This window comes from Lonchura striata, chromosome 12 (genome assembly GCF_050655825.1).
Source record: "Lonchura striata isolate lonStrDom1 chromosome 12, ASM5065582v1, whole genome shotgun sequence".
Classification (NCBI taxonomy): Eukaryota; Metazoa; Chordata; class Aves; order Passeriformes; family Estrildidae; genus Lonchura; species Lonchura striata.
The window spans coordinates 18187683-18201022 of NC_140714.1; the positions used below are offsets into that span (position 1 = coordinate 18187683).

The 13340-nt window shown below is 40.6% G+C and overlaps 1 protein-coding gene across 7 annotated transcripts in view; it reads left to right on the plus strand.

Annotated features, from left to right (window-relative positions):
• Positions 1 to 13340, plus strand: part of IARS1 (isoleucyl-tRNA synthetase 1) — a 104590-nt gene that overhangs the window by 53055 nt on the left and 38195 nt on the right. For 6 of the 7 annotated variants that reach the window (XM_085590161.1, XM_021530477.4, XM_085590162.1 and 3 more), the window contains 3 exons: positions 5653 to 5779; positions 10087 to 10160; positions 10992 to 11186. In XM_085590161.1, the coding sequence (XP_085446287.1) occupies positions 5653 to 5779; positions 10087 to 10160; positions 10992 to 11186 (396 nt within the window). The remainder of the gene's footprint in view (positions 1 to 5652; positions 5780 to 10086; positions 10161 to 10991; positions 11187 to 13340) is intronic. The other variant, XM_085590165.1, reaches the window with a different exon arrangement.

A 13340-nucleotide genomic window follows, 5' to 3' on the forward strand; every position in this document is an offset into this window, starting at 1 on the left:
ATATGATCAATGTATTAAATGTCTGCCACTGTCACAGGAATGCGAATGTATTGATGTATGTGGATTGAAATGGATCCTGAGTGCTGATGTCCTACAAAAGTACGTTGTGCCAGTACATTTTAGAATATTCCCAAGGAAAGTGTGCAGAGAGAAGGAGAGCGGAAGCTTCCCTTCTCCCTGGCTCTGGGCTGCAGGGATTGTTGGTGAGATCAGGAATTTTAGCAGCAGTTAGCAGGGTGCCTGGGTGGTGGAAGGGAGCTGGAGCAGGGTTTTAGTGGGGTGTGTGCCAGCCTTGGAGGTCAGGGCTGCGCCGCCGCGTCCGAGCGCGGTGCCGGGGCTGCATCTGCAGCAGCATTGCAGTCACACCACAACGTGGGGGTTGCCATGGGAACCTGGAGAAAAGAGGCAAGAGAAACATTGGGAGATCAAAATGATTGAAAGCCCAGCTCATCAACCCCTGTAGGCTGCACCATCAGCAGCAAATGCAGCGGTGGAGGCAGCCCAGGCTCGTGTGGGGTTGCACCATTGCAGCAGCTCTCCCAGGCTGAGGAGCAGAGCTGCTGCAGTGGAAATTCTGCCAGGCACACACTGACCTTTCCTCCCTTCCCCTCTCCTCCTCCTGTCCCCCCCATGTTTAATTAGATCCATGATATAGATTGGCACTAATTAAAGTGTCAAAAGGGCATGAATAGTTGCTTATTTTATCTCTTTGAATTAAAAACCATTAAAAATCAATTTGAGGGCATGTTGAAGGAGGCTTGTTATTAGAGTAAATTAACATAATGGAATTCAAGCCTTTGTCTTCTAAGGGTTGGTTAATGTTTAAAAAGAAAGCCAAGTCCTACACCTAAAATAAACCCCCCAGTTGGTATGCTAGGAATTTAAATAAATCTGTACATATTTAGTTAGATGACATAGAATAACTACTTCATCACCTTTGGTGTTGCTGATACAACTCAGCTATCTTCTGGAAGAGTAAATTTCTCTTTTCCAGACTTCAAACTGATTCCTGATTTCAGGTGGCACTTAAAAAGTTGCCAGCTTGCCAGAGGGCAGGACAGATCTGGGACCATCCTCTCAGAACCAAAGCTGTATTAGAATTCTTAATCTGGTATTAGGTCCCCTAATTCCCACTGCTTAAGGCAGTATTTTGTTTATCAACTTTACACTCTTAACTCCTTTAATTAGCAATTATGAAGTAAATCTTACCCAATACATAAAGGTGCTGTGGTTTTGCAGAGAATATTATTAATAAAATTAGCTTGTGAGAGGAACAATGAAGAATGAGAAAGGATTAGCCTATCTTTATGTAATATCTGAAACAGCTTTTTATGTTGAACTGATGATAAAACATAAGGCTGGTGCAGGGGCAGTGTTTTATTTTGGCAGTGCTGTTTGTGTTTACAGAAAAGGGGAATGGTGCTACTTTGAGACAATTCCTGCATCCCATGACTGGGGCACAGTGAGCCAGCTCAGAGCACATCTGAGCTCTCAGATGGAATAAGGAACTGAGTTCACTATTTGCAGTTGTGTTATGAACACAAGAAAATATGCTTCAAAATACATCTACAGAAAAGGAGCAGATGTCTTTGTCCTTTTATTAAGTTTCCTTCTGGTTTATGTGATAATTTAGGATATTTTTTAGTTGCATCCTGTACATTTTTCCTCTGGAAAAAAGAGTCAGAAAGCAAATTTATTTCTTTTAATTGATGTTGTTACTTGAGTATTTATTTGTGCTGAAAACCCACTGGCTCAGCCTGTTGTAGCTCAGTGTCAGCAGACTCAGTTCTGCTCTGGGATTGAGGATGGTCAATATTTGCTGTTTTCAAATCCATGCCCACATTGCTTGTGTGACTTGGGTGCTGAGTGGTGCATAGACTGAGGAGGCAAAGAAGATGGTTTCTGTTGTAATAAGTTAATAAATGTTGTTAAAAGACTGGGTTTTGCTTTGCTCTTCATGGGTTTTTTTGGCTTCTCAAATGGAATTTTTATTTTAGACATGAAGAAAATGAATAGCTACCAAGAAAGGATGTGGGAGTTGCCTGTGCAGAGGACTTAGCAATGCATGAATTAAGCAAAACCCCACATCTGCTTCAAAAATAAGAACAAACAGTCAAAAATGTACATGGAAATTTGGAGCAAATGAATAATTTTCATTATCTCTAACTTGTGTGATAAAGTTTTGATGCTGGGAAAGTAAGATAGACATGGGCATTCAAACAGGTTGGAACTGACATACTTTGATTCAAATTATTCCTATAATTTATGATTTGGCAAAACAATATTTATTCCTTTGTGTTGTGGAATTCAGTTCCCTGAACTTTCCAACTGCTGCAGTGTCTGCATGCTGAAGTCTATTTAGTGCCCTGTCCTGGGTGCCAAGAGGAGAAATTGCAATTGTCCCACACTGTTCCACACCCATGAATCAAGAGCTCCCTGACCTGCTGAGGCAGCAGTCTCCTTAACCTTGCTAAATGTCAGAGAAAGAAGTATGAAATCTTGTCTGTGTCATTTTGCAGAGAAATTTGAAGGTCAAACGAATTGTAGGCCAGTTGGGAAATTAAAAAAAACCTGTTTCTCACAGCTCATTTTGAGGAGCTGCAGCACAATGGTTTTGGGAGAGATGGGGCTGCTTTGATTTTTCCCTCGCAGCCTCATGGAGCTGTTGGGTGCTGGGGCTTGATCTTCTCTGAGATGTGAAGGTGTCCAGTGCCAGTCCAGGGGGTCTGGATGGGCAGAACTGGGCACCCTCTGGTCACACCCAACTGCAAACTCAGTGGTCACCAGCAGGAACCTGAGATTTGTGCTTTCAGCCTGAAGGGGGTTTGTGATGGATGTGGGGTTAAACGTGAGAAACATGTGCGTTGGCATATGGGAGAGGGCTTTTCATTTCTCTTCCAGATGCTTTGTGTGGATGGAAGAGTAAAAAGCACTCCCTCAGCTAATGCATGCCTGTGGCAAGATGATGTCTTTATGAAAATTTAGAAGGAGAAATATACCAATAAAATATCCAAGAGTAGGATGAAAAGAACCTGAAAAACTCTATAAGAGCACTCACCTGGAAATGGTGTAAATAAAGATCAGGTGTTAATAATGACATCATTGAGAATACTGTTTTATTTCCCAGCCTAATCAAATCTTGAGTAGAAGGTGCCTCCGATTTTATTTTTTTCTCTTGTGATATGTAGGTAAGTGTTAAGCTGATCTATCTGGAGCAAAATCTAGTGAGAATAAGTAAAAGAAATGGGCTCCAGACTTGAAGGGCTGTTCCTGCTGCAGATCCTTCTTCCAGCTTGATCCCAGTTGGAGGTTGTGGCTGCCCCTGGGCAGCACCCATGGGCAGCATCTCTGCACTGGCAAAACCCAGCTGCTTTAAATAACACTTCCCTTGAGTGATGGGCTCAGAATGGGTGTGAGATACAGGCTCCTTTTATTTGACTTGATGGCTGTGCCAGTGTTATTCCTGCCTTGTACCTCTAAAGAGCTGCAGATCATTGTTGCAAATGTGGTTTGAGGAGATGAAGTGGTTTGTGTTTTATGTTCCACTGAAAACTGGCAGCAGGGTCAGACAATTTTACCAGAAGAGGTAAATTATATGCTTTCATAGCTCAGAGAGGGAGATCACACCACATACATTTTTGTGGTTAGTGTCCACTTTGGGGATAAAATTAATTTTTCAGGCGTGTTTTGAGGAGGCAGAGTTGAAACTCTTAGCATTTTAATGTCATTGGGGGATTGTATCAGCCTCTAGCTATGTTAAATGGGACTAATAATTTCAGCTAATCAGTGTCTAACAACTTCTGAAAAATGGAAACTAGTTTAGGAGTGATGTAAAGAGAAGTTTTCCACATTAGTGGAATGTTGGGCAAATGCTAATGAACTTTGTACAGTTTCCACTTGTGTTTGGAGAGAGGGTCTCCTAAGGTCAGCACAGAAAGTTAATAGTAATGAGTCCCACGCTGAACCAAATTGGGAAAGCCTGTATACCTTCTAAATTTCAAAGCAGGGCTACAGATGTCATGTGAAGCATGAGTCACTGAGTTTGTTTAAAAAATTTTTATATTAGATTTTTGTTCGAGAAGTGTTACAGAAGACAACTCTGCAGCTGAAAGTAACTCCAGAAATAGCGAGGGAAGCTGTGGAACCTCAGGCTGATATTTAGTGAGGCTTTTAAGGGTACTTTTTATCCACTTGAGACAGCACTGGCATCAAGAAGCCTTTAGATCTCCACATGGCTTCATCATGGATAAAACTTTTAAAAGAGAGTGGCTTTTATTTTCATCAATAGTTTGCCTTTTTATTTTTTTTTGTTCACATTTATTTTGTAAATGTGCTGCTACTGGGCCAAATCCTACCTCACTGTGTCATGTGAATACCTTCTTTTAATTTTTCCTCTAGAGGAACCTTGCATCTTTGTTACTCTTGGGACTGATCTGTGATTAAAAATCTTCTTTAATAAGAAATACTTGACAAGAGGACCAAGAGCTTCAGAAAGAACAGGTGGAAGAGACCCTGTGTGCTTTGTAGCTTGGCTGCTCCCCCTTTGGAAGCTGTGGCTCTCCTAATCCAGCTCAGACTTTGTGAAGGACCTTTTTAGTTAGACTGGAAAAACAAACCCAGCAAAACCTGCCTTGGGTTGCTCAAAGCTCTGTTCCAGAGCTGCTGTATTGTTGTGAGCTGCTCATTGACAGCTTCTGTGTGTCTGGCACTGTCTTAAGGTTGCTCTTTTTGTGAGTTTTATTTGAATTTGGTATTTTGAAATGCACCTTTAGGCATGAGGGGAGCATATTGTTGACTGTGAAACCCATTGCTTTCCTTCATCTGCCTATAATTATTGGGTAAATAGTTAATTGTTTGTTTACATCCTGGGAAAAAATGGTTCTAATCCAACCAGGCCATGTTACACAACCAGGAACCTCACAGGGCATTGGATTCTGGCGTTAACCCTTGAGCTTCAAGACACTTTCATACAATGAAAATTTGTCTTTAACATCCCTTAGTACCCATTAGTGCTCAAAATGAGGCTTTAGCAAGCATTGATAGGGTTCTGTGGTTGGGGGCATGTTTTGTTGCTTAATTGGTTAATTCAAAGTGAGATGATAAATAGCTTGGAAAGGATTTTTTGTATGATCTATCAACCTGATTAATGTGCATGTACCTGGATGCCTACACATAATCCAAAGTGCCTTGTGATGCTATTGCTCCAGGCTTTTCAATCATTGGTATTTTGTTCAGCCTCAAAATCAGTGGCTGTTCCTTTTTCTGTATGTAATTTAACAGTAGTGTTGTGATCACTCTTAGCCATAATCCTCCAGTGCTGGCCTGTCCTGAGGACTTCAGCCATTGTTTCATCCCTAATGAATCTATTTTATGTTGCACATGTTTTCCTGAGTTCCTTTATGGTACAATAAAGATAGTGTTTTTCACTTCTGCAGCTTACCTGAGATCAGAAAAAGGCAGTGTTGTGTTTTTTGGCAGCACCTCCACGGGCCTTGCTGCAGCCAGTGCTATAACATGAACGTGCTCCAAGTCAATCAATGCTGAAATTAACTACTCTGGTGGATAAAATCAAATATAACCAATTCTTACTAGCTTTAAATGGAACCTAATGATACATGAATGCTCTTGTTTTTTTTTTTTTTTCTGGCCCAGGGTTCCAGATTTTGTGCGGGAGAAGCGCTTTGGGAACTGGCTGAAGGACGCTCGGGACTGGGCCATCTCTCGGAACCGCTACTGGGGCACCCCCATCCCTCTGTGGGTCAGCGAGGATTTGGAGGAGGTGAGGGAGGAACATGAAAGCTTACAGCTGGCAAAAATCCTGCCTGTACTTGTTGCGTGCTTATTTTGGTGTATCTTTGGCTGCTGCAGCCTGAAGTCCTATTTACATGTTGTAACAGCATATCTGTATAACCCATCTGTATGTGTGTAATAGGTGATAGATCTGTGCATATTTATGGGTGCTTTTGTGTGCCTGTACAGGTATTCTTTGCTTGTGCTTGAGAACTGCAAGCAATTTTTTTTGGTTTTTACATTAAAATTAATCATGTCTTTCCCAGAAGAATTTGCAGTGATGGCAAATATAAAGGAAATAATAAATGCAGTGAGAAAATGGCAAGGAGATTTTTTTTTTTTTTGGTAACTCCTTTAAATCTGCTTTTGATATTCTGGTGGTTGGCTACTTCAAGCCAAATGATTTGCTGAAGGTGTAAAAACAAGTCCACCACAGCAGAGCAGTGAAGATAGATATTTGTAATGCCACCAATGTGAATGTAGCAGACTGTAAAAATATGAATTTAGTGGAATGATGAAAATGTATAGTGGTAGTGCTAGAAATGAGCTTTGTCAAGTTGTAAGGTACCCTGCATTGGTAGCATAATGCAGAAGGCATGAGTGAACACTTAACACAATTTTGATGGTTTTAAAACACTTTCTGAAGGTAAAGCGGGTCTGGTTTTTTTAACGTGGTGTTTTCCTTCTTTATTTATTTTTGTTTTGTGCATTGGGTTAGTTCGATTAGATACACATGAAAAGCTTCCCTCATGCTAGAAGTTGGAAATGGTAATCAGTGTCAAGGTGTCCAGGGAAGGTAAATACTGATGGCAGCATCCCAAGCCTTTATTTTTCTCTCCCTTGATTTGAAAAAGTTTTACTCTTCATTTTAGACCTGAAAGACCTTGAGTAGGAAAACATCTGCTAGAGAACTATTTTATGATCTTAAACTTGCCATTGCTTAGATGTGCACCATAAAGCATTTTTTATTTCCTCTTCACTGGGAATCTTGGTAGGCAGGGATATATTGGGAGAGGGAGGGAACTATTCCTGCAATTAGGATTTAAGTATCTAAGAAAGCCTTGGCATTTGGATTCTATTTGTGCTGTGAGTGTGTTTGTAAATTACTGACAAACCAAGTGCTTCTGTCTCACATGTAACAGTTAAAGTTTGGTTTGAGGACTGACAATTTATATACACTTTTTTTCACATTCATCCAACATTGCTAAGTCCCTTGTTTGATATAACAATTTCTGTTGGATAATAAAAAGGCTTTCAGTGTTGTGGCTGAGTATTTGATTCCACAGCTGAAAAAGATTGTGTAAAGGTTTCATTACTTCCACTCCTTGCCTCTAATAATATTTCATTTTCTGTTCAGTCTCCCCATATCTGTATTCCTGTGTGTACTGTTTTTTTTTGCTTTTTTAGGTTTGATTTGTTAGATTTTAATAACAAAATGATGTCTAACTTGGAAGATTGACCTTTCCTCTGAAACGAGCTGCAAATATTCCTCAGGGCTTGGTGTTCTGAATAATGATGGAAATACCAACAGGTCTATTATTTCTATCCGTAGATGTTACACATTTCTGTTTGCTCCAGAGCCTGATATTGTGCTTTAATAATAGCTGAGAATAGCTTCTGAACTGAGCTAAATTTCAAGTTAGGTTTTTTTTTTAAATATTCTCTCTTTTTGTGTGTGCAAGATATGGCTTGAAAAACAAATAGGGCTGGAATTGATGTGGAACTTAAAGCCTAGGTGACATCTGCTCTCCCAGTAATGATATTCCCTCGGAATTCCCCGACTCCAGTCTTAACTGCAGCCTGGTGTGGGATTGCACAGCAGCCTCTTCATGTCTTGCTCTCAGAAGAACACTTTGTTGCATGCAATTATGCTTTGCATATTAAATCCTGGAGAAGTAATAACAATTCCTTATTTAATATACAGTAAGGTGAATTAATTGGTATTAAAATGAATTTTATTACAGATCAATAGCTGTTTTTACACAGTTTTATTTTAGTTTTCTTTTAGCATAATTATCAGGTAGAGACACATAATGGAAGTTAAATTTTGAAGCTTGTGTTTATTGCCACCTTTTTGCAGACAGTTTATCATTTTAAGCTTTCAAATTCCAACGATTTCCTCAGTGGAGAAACACATCTCATTTGGATTAGATAATAAAATTTTTTAATATAACACCCAAGTTGATAAAGCAGATATGGGCTCATTTTATAGGACTTGCATACAAATTGTAGTGTTCACTATTCATTGATGTACTGCAAGTTCCCTGATCATTTCCTGGCTTGTCACACATGGTAACCCTGCCCTGGGCTGGGTGCCCTCAGTCTTGCCCAGCAGAAGAAGGGCTTTGGCTCTGTCTCCTGAGGGTGAGGAAAACTTTCCAGGTGCATTTCTGGGCCACTTCTGGGCTGTTGGAGCAGGCATGGCTCCTGAAGGGATGTATCCAGAGCAGGAGCTTCAACTGGGGAGCATCAGCCTGTGTGTGCTCCTTGCAGAAACCAGGGGTGCAGCCTAATGAGGGATGGAATTTGATTAGCATCTGTTTGCTGCTTTCTCCTCTTGCCTTTCAGTATCTAATGAGCTCCCCTTGGGACAGAGGAGCTCCTTCCTTCTGCCTTGGACAGAGGTAGTCTTACTCAGTGGGGGAGATCTGTGTTACTCTGGGGGTTGGTGGATTTTTCATGTGAACTCAGGTTTATTTTTCCATGAGTGTTTTATGGGTGCAGTTCTGCATCAGTATTCAGAATTTTGCTTTAGCATTGAAGTACTTGTTCAAAAAGCACCAAATAATGAGCAGATTTTCTCCCAGAGCTTAGTGTGAAAGTATATTCAGATACAAAGGTTAGGGCAGGTGATGTAATTGGTGTATCCAAGGGCATTTTTTACCCATTTCTCTGTTAATACCTTTTCTTCCTCCAGCAGTGCTGAACTAAGCACCTGCTGCTGCTCACTTGAGCCCATGTGTTTACTTATGAGACCACAAGAATGAAGAACAGCTCTGGGTTAAAAATAGTTTGTTGATGAAGATGTATTTTTACCTAGGAGCAGTCCCCTGGTGTAGTTTGTGTGCATTCTGCAGGCTCTTGTACCTTGATGGTGGAATCATTGTCCTGCCTCACTTCCTACAGAAAAAAAAAAAAAAAAAAAGACAGATAAGCAATGAAAACATCACATTTCCAAAGTACTTTAACAATAGCAAATGGTGATTAGTAATGCAGATCAGCACTTGAATCAGACTGGGAAAATCATGTCTTAAAACCCAAGTCAGACTGAGTTTCTGTCTTTTCTGTAATTCATGACATTTTTTTGGAATTACATACACCAAAACCTTTCAGTTAGTCACAATTTCCATGTGTATACATATGCATATGTTTAAGACTAGCTAAAGGAATTGAGCAGTGCTCTAATTTTTTGTATCTTAAGAGCAACTTACAAAGTTATTTCATGTGAAAAATGTCTGGCCTATTTACAGCTTCTTTATGGTGCCACATTTAACTCCTTCCCTGTCAGATCTGTCAGACCCTAGGGTTTTTCCATGGCAATTCTAAATGGGAAGAGTGGCATGTGGGACAGCATCTCCAAAATCCAGACCTGTACTGCAGCTTGTGACTCTTGAGTCCTGCCAGATGAGAGAGGCCACAGGGCTCTGGGAGGGCTCAATTTGAGTAAAACCTAAAGGAAAAGAAAGCTTTGCTTTTCTGCTTTCTTATACAGTTTTTCAGAATCATTTTTTCATTATGTCAGTGCAAGTCTGGTGTGGAAATCGGCATTTTTCTTAATGGTGTGTTGATGCAACAAAACTAAGAAAAGTCTTTTCTTAGCAACCCCTTTGGTAGCTGTGACACTTTCTTCACTTTAAATAAAAAGTCTTTAATGTGTACAGTTTAGTCTACCTGGGATGGAACACTTACGGATAGTGAGCTGCTTACTTTAGAGGAGGAACCTGGGATGTAAAACTCCTGTTTGTGTAAAAGTCAGTCATTGAAATTTTAGAAGTTTTTGGTTGTGTCTGGTTTGGAGAAGCCACCTCCACCTGCAAAAATCCCACATTTTTTTGATAACCTGCCAATATGCTGCTGCTTTCAAGTCTCCAGTTCCTGTAACATGAATTGTATTAAATCAGGGCAGTGGTCTTTAACATCATTTGAGGCAGGAAACCCTTGTACAAAATTTTTATTGGTTTTTTTGTCAGCTCTGTCAACTACTACAAGAGGGTATTGCAAGTCTCCTGTCTGACATTAAAAAAAATAGTTGCTGTGTACAAATAAGTGGCTAAATTTCTGTAATTTCTCCTACAGGTGGTTTGTGTTGGTTCAGTGGCAGAATTGGAGGAGCTGTCTGGAGTGAAAGTGACGGATCTGCATCGAGAAAAGTGGGTCACAGAGACTCTCCACTGGGTATTAGAATTCGATAAGCAGACATAAAAAAAACTTGGGCTTTTTTTGCCCAAATCCTGGGAAACAGATTTAGGTAATAGAAGAGTTGTAACAGGACTTGTAATTAACACATACAAAAATTATTTTTTTCTGTTGAAAAACACTTGCTGACCAATCTTAATACAAAAATCACAGATTGTCAAAGGAAATGCTTTGAAGGACCTTTTTGAGGAGTCATTTGCATGAAAGCCAAAGCTGCTGTCATCCTAATATACCAGCATGAGATGAACTTCTCCTAGCTTGGTTTTGTTGGGTGTTATAGATGGATAATGAGATAATTTGCTCTCAAGGGATGAATAGTATGTGAATATTAAGAAAAGCTTTAGTGATGTATAGTTATGTCGTTATAGTTTAGATGTCCTCTCTTCTTTCCATAGTTCCCTTCCCCCCTGTAGTGCTGCCATCAGGCAGCCTGGGGTGTCTAGGACAGGTAGAAAGGTGTGCACACGTGCCCCTTCCATGGGGCAGTTGGGAATGGAAAAGCTTGTTGCTTAGAGGGTGCAGCATGGCAACACCCGATTTCCATTCAAGTTGCAAGAAAGCAATTCCATCGATAAACAGCAAAGAAGGAGCTGACTGAGAGACTTTGGGAGGGGCCAGGGTTGGCTGATGCATCCCCAAGGGGTATAAAAGGCAAAGCATCCATCTTGAAGAGGAGCCAGCCACGAGGGCAGCTCCCAGGCCTGCTTTTCCTCACTCAGTCCTTTGTTAAGGTTAAGCAAAGGTTCAGAATTTTGCGTTCCTCACGCGGGGTGTCTGTGCCGCAGCATCGACCAGCTGAGCATCCCGTCGCGCCGCGGGAAGGGCGCGCTGCGCCGCGTGCCCGAGGTGTTCGACTGCTGGTTCGAGAGCGGCAGCATGCCCTACGCCCAGGTGCACTACCCCTTCCAGAACAGGCGGGAGCTCGAGGACGCCTTCCCCGCCGACTTCATCGCCGAGGGCATCGACCAGACGCGAGGATGGTAACTTCCTCTTTTATGGTGGCAGGTCTCTCAGTTGGAAAGACACGTGTCTGCTAAATAAGGCAGGAACTCTTCCTGAAATGGAAAACGTGAAACCCCTTCCTCTGCATTATTTTAAGGGGCTCTTTGGCAAAGATATGGGAGTAGGAATAACAGTTCTTTACTAGGAAAATTAAAAAATACAAATGCAGTAGTAAAAAAACAGAAAACAAACCACTGCCAGAACCAGAACAAGCCCTGACACCCTGTGGGTCAGGGTGGTGGCAGCAGTCCCATTCCATGGTGGCTGCAGCCCTTCTGCAGTGCCAGCTGTGCTTCTGCTGGAGCAGGGTTCCTGTAGAATGGTGGAGTTTTCCTCTGGAGCTCCAGTGGTGTTTTAGATGGGCGTGGTCTTCCTCTGGGAATGCAGGGGGCAAAGGCTGCTGTGTTGTTCCAAAATCTCAGATTGTATCCAGGTAGGAATACTTGGCTCCTACCGTGGGCAGAGAATCTCCCCATGGGATGAAGGAATTTTCTCAGCCATGCAGGGACACTTACTGGCTATGAACAGAAGAGATCTCCTGGAGGGAGGATGGGTTGTGGAACGGATAAAGTAAATTGCCCAATTAGCAGAGGATAACTGCCCCACCTTTAACAGATGGTAATTGGATACACACCCAACTAAACCTGAGACACCAGGTTATTGCCCCATGTGTAGTACTTCAGTGCTTTACTATCTACTTTAATAATCAATATATTTATTTATATAATTAACAATTAATACATTTATTTATTAATATTTATTATCTGTTAACATATTGACTTAAGTAATATATTTATTGTTAATATATTTATTTAATATATATTTGGTATATTTATTAAATGCATTTTATAATGCATTTACTTCAATACTTTCACATCTTTAATGCTGTACAGATAACGTGGCTGTTTCTGTACAGGTAAGAGTATAATTCATTTTTTAAACTAAAACACAAGGTAGTCTAAAGCTTGGTGACAAAAAAAAGTTGTAGAAATACAATATTAGCAAGAAAACTTCCCAACCTTTATGAAAAACATCATTAGGTAATAGGGCACATCTTTGGCCTAGTAAGGAAAATCTCAACAGCTGCATGATCACAGAGCTGCAGGTGAGTCAGCTGAAATGGAAGTCAATGTGTTCAGGATTTGATAGCCTGGTAATTTTTATGACAAGATTAAATTTGAATTTTGGTTTTATGTGAGTCCAGAAAAAATTAAACCTTATGTTGTTTCGATTATATATTTTACAAAAAAGTTAAAGTTTTTAGCTGTAAACTGCATCTGCTTCTTTCACTCTGGATAAATTCTTTTCAATCATTGGCAAAAATGATATTATGTGGTTAATGTTCTCATACATACTTGTATGCCTACATAGCTTTAATTCTAGCATTGCAAAGTGTTTAGTCCATGTCTGAAGTTTGAGGTTGACTGTGAAAATTGACAGATTAAGATTAATTTTTGTGTTTTCTGGATTAGTGAGTTTGACTGTGTCCAAGCAGAACTTTTCAATCCAGTGACTTGAGGTATTAGAGCTAAATAAATTCCTCTGGAATACAGTTGGCACTTCCCTTTGCCCACTCCTCTACCCCCCAACAAACCAAGCAACCAACGCAGGCAGGATGCCAAAATAGAACTAAATTTCATTATTGTAGTGAAATATCTTCATTTTTCAATCCCTTAATTGTGATGCAAAAAATTATCTAATACCTCAATATACAATCAAATACTGTTGGGTAGCAAAAGGAGAATTAAAAACTTAATTTTCCCTCTTCATTCTTTTTAGTTGAAAAAATTAGAAAACATTGGTTTTTCTCTTTTTTAATGGAGGAACTCAGAATGAAGACATTTGGTGTGAGCCCTCAGACTTGTGTGCCATAGTCAGGGTACAAGAGGAGGCTTTCCATTTTCAGTCTGGGGCAGATGGCTTTTTTTTTTTTTTTCTTAACATCACTGTAAGAGCTCCTGGGACTCCTACCCAGAGCCAGGTGTGTTTCACCTGTTTGTGGTGGGAAATCAAAACAGCTGCCTCAATTCCTTCTGCTCCCACCTCTCCCAGGTTTTTAATGAGCTGGGGCTTTGCCACCAGCAAGTGTTGGGTGATTTGTAGTAGAGCACTTCTGATTTGTGAGAGACAGA